Below are 14,907 nucleotides of genomic sequence, written 5' to 3' on the forward strand. Positions count from 1 at the left end.
GCATGCAAGCCAAAATCAATTCATCAAGACGAGTATAATCTGGGAACACTTACAACTCACCACTTATATCATTAGAAAGATATTATGTTGACAAGGCTGTAGTATCATTTTCCTCATTATGTTATTTTCACTGGCATCTAAACTTCAAACACTGGATGTACAAATATACAGCTCCTTTTCATGCTTTTAAGACAGGCTTAAAGGAAATAGTCTGAACTTTGAAAGTTGTTTTTGTGAGTTTTTGTTATGGCAAGCAGAACAGAACAAAGCATAGCGTAACATGGCATAGCTCAGCACTATACGTATAGTGACTCCAGAGTCCTGGCTGTAATGGATTAGCTATAAATAGGAATGACAGGTTAATGTTAATTCCATGATTTACAAAGCAGGTGCCAGTGATATATTGAAGGATGTGATCAGGGTCCTGCCTCTCCTGCCTGATTCTTTTTCTGTCAGCGTCCAGCTCGGTTTCGGTGTGGCCCGGTTGTCCTTCTGCTGTCTAAGTTCCCTATTGGTATTCTGTCACTCTGAGCACTGCTGAATGGCTAGTGAAGTGTGACGGACAGAAGCCAGGCTCTCACACACAAGGGCACACTTTCACACACACATATATACTCACACTGCTACAAACAAACGCACCCACTTCCAGTTTCCTCTTCTTTTTTTTTTTGGTCTCTTCATGCTCGTCACTAAAAAGCTCTTACTGTAGTAAACTTATGACATAAAATCAATATTGATTAACACGGCATTGCTTCTCTGCGTAATACATGCTCTTGGCAATTGTGCATGTTTGTGTGTGTGTGTGTGTGTGTGTGTGTGTGTGTGTGCCTGTTTTTCTATTCAGGTGGGGACTTAAACCTGAATACACACAGACTCATGGGGACTCGTGTCACGGTGGGGACCTAAATTGAGGTTCCCACGGGTAAACAAGCTAATAAATCACACAGAATGAAGTTTTTTGAAAATCTAAAAATGCCTGTAGTTTCCTGTAAGGGGTAGGTTTAGGTGTAGGGCAATATAATATACGGTCTGTACAGTAGAAAAAGCATTACGCCTATGGAGAGTCCCCACAAGGATAGCAAACCAGATGTGTGTGTGTGTGTGTGTGTGTGTGTGCCTTTTGTATTCGTGTTTAGAAAATGAGGAGAATTTAGAAAGAAATCACCAATTTTCTACATGCAGAACTTGGAAACAGACCATTGATTTTTACTGAAGTATTTACTAAATCCTGCCGTAAGCTGCACAATTAAAGCACAGAATTATAAATAATAGTACAGAATTATAAAGGCTTAAAGATGATGTAAGACATTTCAGTTATTTTGCTAACTTCCTCTAGAATTAAACCACCCCTGTTACAATTTTGAGCATTTATTTAGAGGCACAGAGTATTGGAAAACAAGGCACGATTGACATGACTGAAATGGCAATGCAAGGATGATGGCAAGTGGATTTTGAATGAAACATTCAAAGAAAAATGTACATACTGTATACTACCATTCATTTTTCTCTATATATAAATTAATACTTCTATTCAGTAAGAACATACTAAATTGATCAAAAGTGAAAGTAGAGACTTGTTTGTTACAAAACATTTTTATTTTAAATAAATTTGGTTCTTTTGAACTTTCTGTTCAAATATTCACACATCATATATTCCTAAAAATATCATGGTTTCCACAAAAATATTAAGCAGCACAAATGTTTTCAACACTGATAAGAAATCTTTAGCATTCATTTCTGAAGGATCATGTGACAAGGACGACTGGAGTAATGGAATAAACTGCATTTTAAAATATACTCAAATATAAAACAGTAATTTTTAATTATACTAATATTTCACAATATTACTGCATTACATAATAAATAAATAAATGCAGTTTGGTGAGCATGAAAAACTTCTTTGAAAAACAAGATCTTTCTGACCTCAAACTTTTGAACAGTAGTGATTATATATTTTTAAATTGAAATAATGTCTAAAATGATGAGGCAGAGATTACACATTCACATTGTGTTACACCAAACTGAATTATGTAATCATCTTTTGAGTCAAGACGATTAACTTTTTTCCTCAAAGGAGAAAAGGATTTATTTTGAAAATATACAAGCTGTTCTTTTTCATGCACTGAAAATGATTATCCATTTTTTTTCCCAGTTTGCTTGATTTAAAAATAAAATAATAATAATATTAAGTTTAGGTAAGGTTGGAATCATTTGTATATAGATTTTATGCAAGTATAAAATAAAAAATAAGTGTATCATGACATCCTTAATTTTCTGCCTTGTAACCATTAGTCACCTTTAAACAACCCTGATTTTGACTGGTTTCATATCATTAACACCACAACATTGCTATTTAATGCAGCACAGCTTGCAGAGACAGAGACACATGCTGTAAGACTTGCTGAATAGTTTTTTAATAGATAGCATTCTTATGTCTCTACCCTTAATTTCTCTCTTGTGTATTATCTCTATGTACTGTTCTTCATTTCTTTGTTGCTGTGCTCTTCTCTCTCTCTCTCTCTCTCTCTCTCTCTCTCTTACCACCTGTCATTGTTTGATACACCCTGTCCTCCTCCTCTCTGTGATTGCACTGGTAGTCTTCAGTGGCATGTTTACACAAACTACTTAAACAGGCCACTCTTTTGTCAGCCATGTTGTGCTGCTCAGCTTTTAATTAGCCCTTTGTCTGTGCAGCATGCCGCTCTTTATTATTTTTCCTGTGCTTGCGCTGTGTTCTTTCCAAACACTGGCTTGAAAATTGGTCACAGAGGGAGTGTATCGCCTGCCTTCTGCAGCCTGTGTGTGTGTGTGTGTGTGTGTGTGAGTGAGAGTGAGAGAGAGAGAGATTCTTTAACCTCTATTAATGCACAGTCCAGGTGCTGGATAATAACATACTTGACAGAGGAAAAAGAGACATCATTTCTAATAAGCATTTCTTATTCCTCTATTCAGCAACTAGTTGTACAGAACAAGGGGGACCGATTTTTAAAGTCTCAAATCGAGACACACAGACAAGGAAGATGTCCCCACTGGAGCTGTCTTTACAGCTATTGCACAATTTTTAATAAACATTTTTCTTCATGGTTATATACTGTGCATTTAGAAGTAGTTAATATATATGATGAAAGAGTTATTTTGTCATCTATACTGCCAGTTAAAAGTTTGGATTAACTATGTGTCACATGATCCTCCAAAAAATCATTCTGATATGCTGATTTGGTGCTCCAGGATCATTTCGTTTTTTGTAGGAAAGATGAAAACACTTGTGCTGCTTAATATTTTTGAAGAAACCATCAAATGTTAGGGGTAAGTAAGATTTAAAAAAAAAAAAAGGAAATTAATACTTTCATTCACCATAAATGATGCATTAAATTGGTCTAAAAGTAACAGACACTTAAAATGTTGGAAAAGATTCATAATGTTACAAAAGTTTTCTATTTCAAATAAATGATGTTATTTTGAACATTCAAAGAATAAAATATTAATCATTTATTGCTATTATGATAGCAATTATGCACCAAATTAGCCTATTGGAATGATATCTGAAGGATCACGTGACACTGAAGACTAGAGTAATGACTGCTGAAAATTCAGCTTTGCCATCACAGGAATAAATTACTTAGTAAATAAATAAATATATTTAACAGCTATATTCATAAAACAGCTGTTTTAACTTGTAATAATATTTCACAGTCTTACTTTTTTTTTACTTTAATTTTGATCAAATAAATCCAGTATTGGTGAGCATAAGATACTTCTTTAAAATAATAATAGTAATAATAAGTGCTGAAGTTTTCAAACTTAATAAAAGAAGGTTTTAAATGATTTTGAAGAAGGTTTTAACTGCTTTTGCACATACGATGAAAGTCAGTGGGGTCCAAAACATACTGAACCCTATTGACTTTCATTATATTGAGAACACTGAGACTTTTTTCAAACAGTTTTGGAACAACATGAGGGTAGATAAATCATGACAGAACTTTCATTTTTGGCTGAACTATTCCTTTAAATCTGATGCAGTTGGAATGTTGAGTTTTTGATGGTCAACATGGTCAATACAATCTTTTTTGGCATGACTGCATTTTTAGACAAGGATTTGAATTGCCTGAAACTTCATCTGCAAGGTCAAAGCCCCAATTTCTTCCTTAAAAAAAAAAAAAAAAAACAGCTGGCAATTTAAAGGAGTCACTAGTATGATTGAAGTTATAATCGATAGACAGATCTCCCCTCCAATTTTGTTGATTTTCATAATTTTTTCAAGCGACTATGGTCTGCTGACAGGTCTGGAATTAATGGAATGGTTCTGTGGCGGTAAAACTGTTCAGAAAGGACATTTAGAATACTGATGATGACACCTGCAAGACTACGCCTATCACACGGCTCCACGCACTGCGCTACTGAAATAGCAGGGACAGATAATTTGGCTCGGATGATGAAGAGATGGCTGAGTGTAATCCCAGTCGGATGTGGTTACAGGTATAAGAGAGGATAAAGAGTGTGCATGAAGGTGAAGAGACAGGAGGACTGAATCATTTTCACTGCGGTGGGTCTTCACAGGTCACCTTCCTCACTCTTTACTCCGAGATCATTCACGAGCACACATTATCCACAGAGACAGGAAACACGCAGACGGCTCGAATTCAGAGAAGTTCACATCACTGCAAAATGACAAACACTTAATAAGTGACAAACACAATTTAAATCCGTCTCTTAGGGAATGGAGGACATCATTCAAAAGGTCAAAAGCGAGTTGGGAAGGAAGTTAATATAATCACAGCAGTTTATGGGGAAAGCAGTATGGGCGTAGATATAGTAATCCAATAATGATGAAACGGGAGGATTTTTCATTCCTTTAAGGCTCTCGTTGAAACGTGATTACTGAACATGGAGACAAATCCTTTCTAAGATTCCTTGGGTGAGTGCGGGAATGAGCTTCCCATTTTGAGGGTCTTCAGCAGGGGCCCATTGGGGGGTCTATCATGGCACTGCAGGGGAACAGTTAATCTATTTGATCTTAACTTCTGGGGGGGGTGAAAATATGCATTACAAAAATAAAATATTAAATTCAACTGAAGCTAAAGTAGAGCTGAATTTAAGCCAAGTATAAATTTTCATTGTCCCTCCTACATTAAAATGTATTAGGTCAAATTAAAATGTAATATAGGAGTAGGACTGGGTATTAATACTTATTTCCCAATTCAATGTTAATTTTTCATGCCCGTTTTGCATATTATATGAAAGAAAGAAAGAATTAGTTATTGCAGCAAATTATATTAGGAAATCCACCTTGATGATTTGTAACATTAGTTAAGATTGTGTTTAAAAATCTTGCTGGGAATTAACTTCGAAATTACGAAAATATTATATATATTTAAAAAATTAACAGCAGGCCCAAACCTATGCAATTCAATTGCTATTTTAGAGGAAAGTCAGTATTAGAGGTAGGTATTTTCTGCAGGTTGCTTCATCACGCAAGTAGTAACAAAAGACTGTTTTTATAGAATCATTCAGTCAACCAACTTGTTAAACACATTGAATCATTCAGGATCAAAACAATGACTTTCTTATTAAGTGAACTGTAAAATAATTCACTCAAATGTTTAAATTTGTTTAAACACACCGATTCATTCAGGAATGAATCAAGTAACTGTTGCGATGTGTGAAGTACTGGGTCATTTTCTCAATTCATTTAAATACACTGATTCATTCATGAATGATACATCAATGCAATGTGTTTCTCAAAGATGCAAAGTGGTTTCTGCTGGGGCTTTGTTGGTGGTAGACCAAAACTAGACACATGGCAATATTGTGTACAAAATGTAAGTTGCTCGCTATGAACTTCTTATTTATTAAACTCTTTTTTTTAAGCAACATCGCAATATTTCACCAGTATTTAAAACAAAAGTCTTGCTCATGTGATATTGTTTAAATAGACTGTTAGTATCCCATCACTTGATGATCACTTGATATTGACGGCTCTAACACAGGGGAGTTTTTCTTTGAGTTGATTCAGTGAACAATTCACTCAAACTTATTCAAAGTATAGAACTCCTGAGTTCATGAAACTTTTTGAATGATTCATTAAGAGTCATCAGACTTTACTAGTTGACTTTTATGCCATAAAATAACCGGTTCATAAGAGGCATTTGACTGATCACCCTTTGTTACTGTGTGTAGTCCACAAGGACTATACTTAAAAGAAAGACAGGTTTTCTTGCCATTATTTTGCAATACATGCTTTTTATCTCACAATGCAAACTTACAATTCTTAAAATATGCCATATTTTGTTCATTAAGCACTGGTGTCACAAAAAACACTGATGCAAGCATCATAACAACATTAAATGCATTATTATGGCACTAAATTTATGTTGTAGTATATTAGTTTATGAATAATTATATTATATAAGCCAACAATGCAATTATACAAACAAAAGGTTGAAGACACCTGCTCTATACTGATACTTCTGTCAGCTTAAGGTAAATGGTCACCCATGTTGAACAGATGTTGAACACTTTGTGAACTAGCTGTCTCTTTGAAAACCTCTGCTAGCCCTTATAAACTCATCAAGACGTAGAATCCCCAAACTGAACATTATATTTAAAATGGGGTTGCCTTCAGCTCTTTCATAAAGTCACTTATTCTCTCTTCAGGGCTCTTCACATGCATGCGAAAATCTCTGTTGCTCTATCAGCACGTCCGCTGCATTAATGGACTGTGTGAGCCATTGATTTCTAATTACACTAAAGTCCACTCTGGGGATAAATATTGTGTGGCGCGGCCATCTTGTGGCTTATTGTAATCAGAGTGAGTATTGATTGGCTGTCCAGGCTGCAGAAGTAATCTGTTTTAAATACACTGGGACTGGAGTGAATGGGCCAAACCGGCCTGTGCTCTGACTGTGGAATGGGTTTGGATTTCGTCTTGCGAGAGACGTGAAACAACTGACGGAACCGCAGTGCAATGCTTACTCACACTGAGCTAGAGAAACTCAGTACAGCTTGTGTTTTTAAATACATGAGAATATGATATTCATCTTATGAGGATTTTGTTTGAGAGCATTCGGCTCTTTTTCAAAACCTACATAAGCAGCATGAAATAGAACCTCATTAGTGATGATTTGGAATGCTTTACATAGATTAAGAATGGACTTTAACAGAGTTTGGTGTCAGCATGTTGCTAAACTAACATTTAATACATAAAAAATATTGAAAATATTGAATACATATTCAATACATATAGTGTATGGGGGGGTTCAGGGTTCACTCACATCCAGGAGTCAATGTCAATTAAAATGATTTTAATATCCACTAAAATTGCTACCACCAAATTGTTTTTGATAAAATATATTCTATAGGATTCTATAGGACCTTTGTTTTTGTGGCTCTGATATGAACATAAATAAGAAATTCTGGGGGCCATGTTCATATTTTCTGAGTAGGCAGTGCTTTTGTCCCCAGACTGTAATGTATGGCTCTTGAGAGCACTCCAGCTCTATCTGTCTCCAAGTTTTGAGAGGCTTCACTGCTAAAACTCTCTGTCCATGCCATGGCCTAAAAGACAAAAAGTGCTTCCCTCTTCCCTCTGTCTCCTGTAACCTTCTGTAACCTTCCTTACTCATTGCAGAAATAAAGCAGCTAAAGAGAAGGAAAGCCTTTGATAGAGGCATGTTATGCTATGCTTTTGTTATTTTCCCCCACTAACATTATAATCATAACTTGTATTGCTTAAGTGATTTGAAATTTTAAAGATGATCAGATATGCTTTATGTACAAATAAGACTCTTGAAAAGCCATGCCAGTATGATATAATCACTTTTTTTGTGGCACAAGCAAGCACTTTCTCAGTCTGCAGGTACAGCTGTGCAGAAGTCAAGATTATTTACCCTGAAATGTACATTTCCCTCCTCTCTACCTCAGCTCTGCAAACGCAAAGATAATTGCATTTTGATAGACGATTAATGTTAATGTATGCTCATTAATCTTTGAAAAGCTCTTAAGACCACGTCTTTGGTGAGACGTACTGCAGTGCGTGCAGAAGGAAGGAGGAAGGCAACAGAATGGCTGCCAGTCATGGTCATTTGTTCTTGATTGTCACTTCCTTTGTGTTTGTTCATGTTTGCTTCAGAGGCCTGTCATTTTGTGAATGTGTCTGGTTTGTGTATGTGCACAAGTATGTTTTAAGTCTTGTCAGATTATACAGTACATCAAAGAAACAGTGAACAGACTGGAAACAGTCCATAAGTGTTTTCAAATAGACAAATACATTTTCACCACTTACACAAAAGTTTGGGGTCTGTAAGATTCATATATATATATATATATATATATATTTGTAAAAATTGTATTATTATGCAAGTGTATTTCTACATACATTTTTTAATTGTAATTTATTCCTGTGATGACAAATCTGAATTTTCAGCAGCCTTTACTCCAGTCTTTAGTGTCAAATGATCTTTCAGAAATCTAGTGCTGTCAAACAATTAATCGCGATTAATCACATACAAAATAAAAAATGTGTTTACATAATGTATTTATGTGTGCTGTGTATATATATTATGTATATATAAATACACACACATACAGTTTATATTTTGAAAATATTTACATGTATATACATTTATATATTTATATTCTTATATTTTATATTATATAAAAATATATTTAATATATATAAACAACATATTTTCTTTAATATTTACATGCATGTGTTTGTATTTATATACATAATAAATACACACAGTATACACACATATTATGTAAACAAAAACTTTTATTTTGGATGTGATTAATCGCGATTAATCATTTGATAGCTCTACAGAAATCATTCTTATATGTTGATTTGGTGCTCAAGAAACATTTATTATTATCAGTGAAAACAGTTGTGTTCTTTAATATTTTTGTATGAACTATAAAACATGCATCACAGTTCAAAAGAACAGGATTTAATTGAAATAGAAGTCTTTTGTTAAAAGCAATAATTTATTTTTTAAAATCTTACAGCCCCCAAACTTTTGAACAGCAGTGTATGTCTAGATGTGATACAGTCCTGTGAAATGTGGTTATGGGTGAGTATGGAGAGGAGGAAGTGATTTTTTTTTTTTTTTTTTCTTCAGCAGGCACAGAAGGTGTAATCCCCACACCATTACCTCGGATTACACTTGCTTGCTGGGAAAAGATTGCAAATGCATGGCATAAAGAGATTTGTTCCCTCCTTCTTCACAGTTCTGCAGATATTTGTATATTTCAAAGCAGGCAGATTAGCATTTCTTGTAGGAGCACCACTGGACTAGACACGACCCCTGAGGGACATTAAGGGCTTATTGTTTAATTCATTATCTTCTACAAATCCTGTTCACGCTACCCTCATGTGGCCTTACTACTAAACTAACTAGAACCACAGTCACTTTTTACTGTGGGAGGCACATCGGGTTGGTTTGTGTTGGATGAAGATTTGAATGCAAAGGCTGACAATATTTTTCTTTCAGTATTAAATGAATTATGTATATTTATAATGGATATAATATGATAATATAATGCCATACTGGATTTATTTCCTACTGTTTTAATCACAGTGCATTCTGGGAGTCCCTTCGCTACAAAGGTCATAATGAGGTATCTTAAGGGGCAGCGTAATTAAGATGCCAAGAAAATGATTCCTTTGAAACCTGCCTCTATAGGCAGCTTAGTTGGTTTTGATAAAGATTACTTGTTTCATAACATAAGAACTGTCTGAGCAACATATTAGTCTTTTTTTACTCTTGTTAGTAAAGCATTGTCCTCTTTCCCAACCCAGACCCATTTGAATACGGTAGAAATACACCCCTTTCTTCATTTCCAGCCGGTTCACTCATATTCTTGGTCATCTTAAATTGGGGGATTTCTCTTTCAGAGCTGCGCCTGCCATCATGTTAATAAACATGCTCTCAGATCTGACTGTGCTGCAAGTCATGAGTCTAGACTGTTGACATGCTGCAAAGCGAGCCACTTTCCTCATTCATTATACGTTTTATGTGTCACTGGTTTGTTCCCAATTAGAATTGAGCTCTCACTCAGGTTTGACATATACCCATTTGATTAGCATAGATAAGCTCTTCCGGGGAAATTAGAAGAATATCCAGCAGATTTGGCTATTTTTATAAAGAAAAGTACTCCTTTTATGTGTTGTTTTCCACTTCAAATAAAAGCAGAAAATCTGATTTTTATCTCCAGTCATTTGAATTTAAAAAGTTCATTGAAGACTACAGTGGATACAAGCAATTCAGCAACAAGGTGATAAGAAACGCCTGTGGAATCACAAATCTAAATGAGTGTTTTGCATAATTTGTAGTCTGATAATAAAGCTATTTAGCATATTAATAAGTAAATAGTAAGATAAAAAACTGAATGTCATAAAATTAGTTTGTTCAGTTGAAATACAGAAGAACTCTGTAACTTCTAGTTTTATATTAACAGCATAATTGTTCATCTTCTGATATAACCATCAGTTAGGTTCAGTGTTGTTATTGTTAACTAACCCCAGAAGTATGATTGTAATAAATTGAAATAATTGTAATTAAAATAAATGATAATAATAATAATAATTCATTTTTATTATTAGAATAAAATATAATATGTATATAATGTGTGTGTGTGGTTGTGTGTGTGTGTGTGTGTGCACGTGACCCTGGACAACAAAACCAGTTTTAAGTGTCAATTTTTTTAAATTGAGATTTATACATCATCTGAAAGCTGAATAAATAAGCTTTCCATTGATGTATGGTTTGTTAGGATAGGATACAACTATTTGAATCTGGAATCTGAGGGTGCAAAAAAATCTAAATATTGAGAAAATTGCCTTTAAAGTTGTCCAAATGTAGTTCTTAGCCATGCATATTACTAATCAAAAAATTTTGATACACTTACGGTAAGAAATTTACAAAATATCTTCATGGAACATGATCTTTACTTAATATCCTAATGATTTTTGGCATAAAAGAAAAATTGATCATTTTGACCCATACAATGTATTTTTGGCTATTGCTACAAATATACCCCAGCGACTTAAGACTGGTTTTGTGGTCCAGGGTCATATATATATATATATATATATATATATATATACATACCAGTAATCTGTAAAATAAAGAACTGCACATGAACAATACATAAACAATATTTTTCAATCATATTTAAATCATCTTGCAAAAAAAGTTCAGGGTTTTTGCTTTATCAAGTGCAAAAAACACAGAAATAGCCAAATCTGTTGATATCTCTTCAGTTCCCTATAAAAATGAATGCACTACAAGGATTTCCCCCAGTATATGATGCATTGCCGACTATGTCTAGCTACAGAAACATGGTGCTTTACAGGTGATGTAATACACTTTCCTCCTATGAATAAATTCTCACAGCTATTTGATATTAAAAGCGCTTGTAACCAGACTCTTTCTGTGATGACAGACGGAGTCTTCTCATCTCAGAGAGCACCTGTGATGGGCTACACTGGACCTCTCAAATTGTATTTCCCCACTTTTACAAGCTTGCTCACTATTTCGCTTTCTTAGTAAAAACCATTTTACCACAAGCTGTCCTTACCTCTCCACCAATCACATTAAGATTTAAATTTCATCCAGCCACCGGCTCAAGGGCACTTGAAAGCCCTGTTGGAGGAAAAGTAGAGAGGCTGTTTTCTTGCGAACGGATCGCGGCCCTGCGAAAGGCCTCCATGCTGCGGGTTGGACTTAAATCGATTACATGCATTGTTCGCTCCTCCAGAAAATTGATGTCTGGAGTTTTCATTGTTTTGTGAAACACAGCCACGCCTGAGAAGAGATTCATCGCTTATCAATGTGAACAATCTCCATTAATAATACTGTGACTTTTTTTCCACAGTAATCCCTCCACAAAGTGTCTTTGAAAGTGATGGTAGAACAAACAAACTTTGATTTACTGCTAATGCCTTCTTCCTCACCATTTAATTTTAAGACTACAAACTCTTCCTCATAATGAATCTTCATTTCTTCATGCTAACACATGCAGGAATACATGAAGAATTAGCTTATGAGCGATAGTGATGGTACATTAATTTAAATGTATTTTGCAGTAATGTCTTGAAGTTTTGCAGTAGACCTTATTTAAGCACATTAAGTAAATAATAAATAAGATATAATGAATATCAAAATTAGTTTATTCAACTGAAATATTTAATGTTTGCAGCATAATTGTTCAAAATTGTAAATGTAAAATTGTTTCTATTAAAAAATTGATTATATATCACTAAAATAAAAAGAAAATGATTGAAATAACGGCAATAAAGACAAAATAAAATAAAAATACATATTAGATGAAAAACGTAAACTTAGAATTAGAAATGTTGCTTTGGCAATTAACTGAAATAAATAAGTTGAAGTATTAAAATTACTTAAACTAAAACTTAAATATCTATATATAAATATAAGCACAAATAATAATAATAATAATAAATAAAACTAAAAATTAAAAAGAAAACTGAAAATATAAAAATAAAAGCCAATTCAAAATATCAAAAATACTATAATAGTATATAACTAATACTAAAATACAGTAACACCAATTAGTTTTGGCATATATACTCAAGATACAACTGGCAACGGCAGTACTGAGCAGGGGAAAAACTATCCCAAAAAAAACAGACAGAAGTTACATTGTGTAATATACATTTTCTTAACCAATAATCTGCGAAATGAAGTAGTATATGTAACCAATATTATTCAAATGATTTTTGCTTTTAGTGAATTTGATTAGCTTGTGAGATGGTATCATCACGCTTATTATTAGCGTTGATGATGATTTTGATTGTCACACAATCAAATAGTTAAATTACTGTTACTGTAATTGATGATGATTTTAAAAAGTGTGTGTGTGTGTGTGTTGATGCAGGGTATGATGTACTTAGAGGACAGGAGACTTGTGCACAGGGATCTGGCTGCTCGGAACGTCCTAGTGAAGTCACCCAACCATATAAAGATCACTGACTTCGGTCTGGCTCGCCTTCTGGATGCAGATGAGAAGGAATACAACGCAGATGGGGGCAAGGTCAGTGTCACATGACCCCAACAAGACAAAGGGCACGCACTGACCTGTTTGAATAACATCAGTTTATATGCGCTCTTTGTGTTGGAACAACAATGCTTTGAGTAATCAAGAAATTTGCTGCACTTAACATTCGTCCCTGGGTTTTAGAACACAGCCTCTAATGACAGGCTAATTAACAATAGTTGCTAAGGCCAAATGTACACTACAAAACAGAAGGTTGTCACACATTCAAAAACTCAAAGGTTCTTAAGGGTCATGTTGGTGCACACTTTAAACGACTAATCACAAACCAGAGTAAAACGCTGACTAGTCAGACATTTGTTCTTTTATTTTTCTGAGTAATAACATTTACAGTTTTTGCTTCATGATGAAATGGGCAAAGGATTTCTGCTTTTCATTGAAGGAGAAAGCCAACACTGTAAATGAATCAATCAATCAATCATTCATTCCTGTTTTTTCTGGTTAAAAAAAGGCTAATTCATCCTAAAAAATGCAATGTTATAAAATATACAGGCACTGTTTTTCATTAAGTGACAACATTTTGCCTAAAAATGTACTCATAACTACCATAATACAGGTGGTAAAATATAAAGCCACATAGTGAATCAGAGTTTATTGTAAATGGGTTTATTGTAAGTTTATTGTTGATATACTGGGAATGTCCTTTTACTGTTCTCCAGAATATATGGTAATACAAAGTTTTTACTTGCAAAAAAAATACATCTGACAGTATTTTATAGTGAAACTACATGTAATATTAAACCATTTACAGTTTTTAACTGTATATCTTACAGTTAACCAATTAACAGGTATATACTATAGAGTTTTAAAGTTTTTCAATAAAAATGCATCGCTTGAAACTAAAGCCAGATCCTAAAGAAATATAATTTGACATTTAACTTTCACCAGTAGGGAACCACCCAGAATTAGTAATCCCAAGTAACCCAATTACAACACACTAAAAATAACTCTTTTAAAATAATTGCAATAGCATAGCAACACCCTGGTAACCACCCACCCTAATATAGCGTCACAAACAAGCGTCACTCTTCCATCCTCTCTGCACCTTTTCATTTCAAACAAACTTCCACGCACCTGCAGCTGTCCTTTTCCTGCACTTCCCTTCATGTACACATTGATTTTATTTTATCCATCTGAATCTCCCTCTTGGTGCCGTTCCAGACTAGAGCATCCTGGGACTCGCTCTTCTCTGTTCAGCTCCAACCATCTACCTTTTTAAATCAGCCATGTTTGTTCTCCCACAGAGGAAAAACTCTAAAGCTTTAGTGTGGTTTGATACTGAGCAGCACTGCACACACATTTAGCCCAACCTGTTTCTTCCAATGGTGAAAGATGAAAAGAATCAGATATCCCTGATTATTCCATTTCTGAAATATTAACTTTCCAGACTTAATATATAATGCATGATTCTGTGATAAGGTTTGGTTTTAGCAATGTAAGCTTTGAAGAAACTTTGTCAAGTTCCGTAAATAAACAATAAAGCAGTACTTGCTGTGCTCACTTGATGAATGCTTTTTTTTTTTTTACTTTATTACATTTCTATGTATTTTGTATTGTGTATTTTTATTCAACACAATCCACTGTTCCCTCTTGTTTTGTCAGATGCCTATAAAGTGGATGGCTTTGGAGTGCATCCACTATAGGAAGTTCACCCACCAGAGTGACGTATGGAGTTATGGTGAGATGAGCCTTAATTGCAGTTAATTGCCTCACTAAAATGTAATTTATCTTATTTAAAGTCTAATTTCAAGTGCTTTCATGCAGTTAGACTCTGTATGAATTGGACAAACACCGACTCGACAATCTCAGCACACAAATACAAGCTTTTTA

The 14,907-nt window shown here is 34.3% G+C and overlaps 1 protein-coding gene across 5 annotated transcripts in view; it reads left to right on the plus strand.

The window, feature by feature from the left end:
- Positions 1 to 14,907, plus strand: part of LOC131547520 (receptor tyrosine-protein kinase erbB-4-like) — a 345,752-nt gene that overhangs the window by 318,146 nt on the left and 12,699 nt on the right. For all 5 annotated transcript variants that reach the window (XM_058788156.1, XM_058788155.1, XM_058788152.1 and 2 more), the window contains 2 exons: positions 12,901 to 13,056; positions 14,680 to 14,755. In XM_058788156.1, the coding sequence (XP_058644139.1) occupies positions 12,901 to 13,056; positions 14,680 to 14,755 (232 nt within the window). The remainder of the gene's footprint in view (positions 1 to 12,900; positions 13,057 to 14,679; positions 14,756 to 14,907) is intronic.

This window comes from Onychostoma macrolepis, chromosome 09, assembly GCF_012432095.1.
Source record: "Onychostoma macrolepis isolate SWU-2019 chromosome 09, ASM1243209v1, whole genome shotgun sequence".
Taxonomy (NCBI): domain Eukaryota; kingdom Metazoa; phylum Chordata; class Actinopteri; order Cypriniformes; family Cyprinidae; genus Onychostoma; species Onychostoma macrolepis.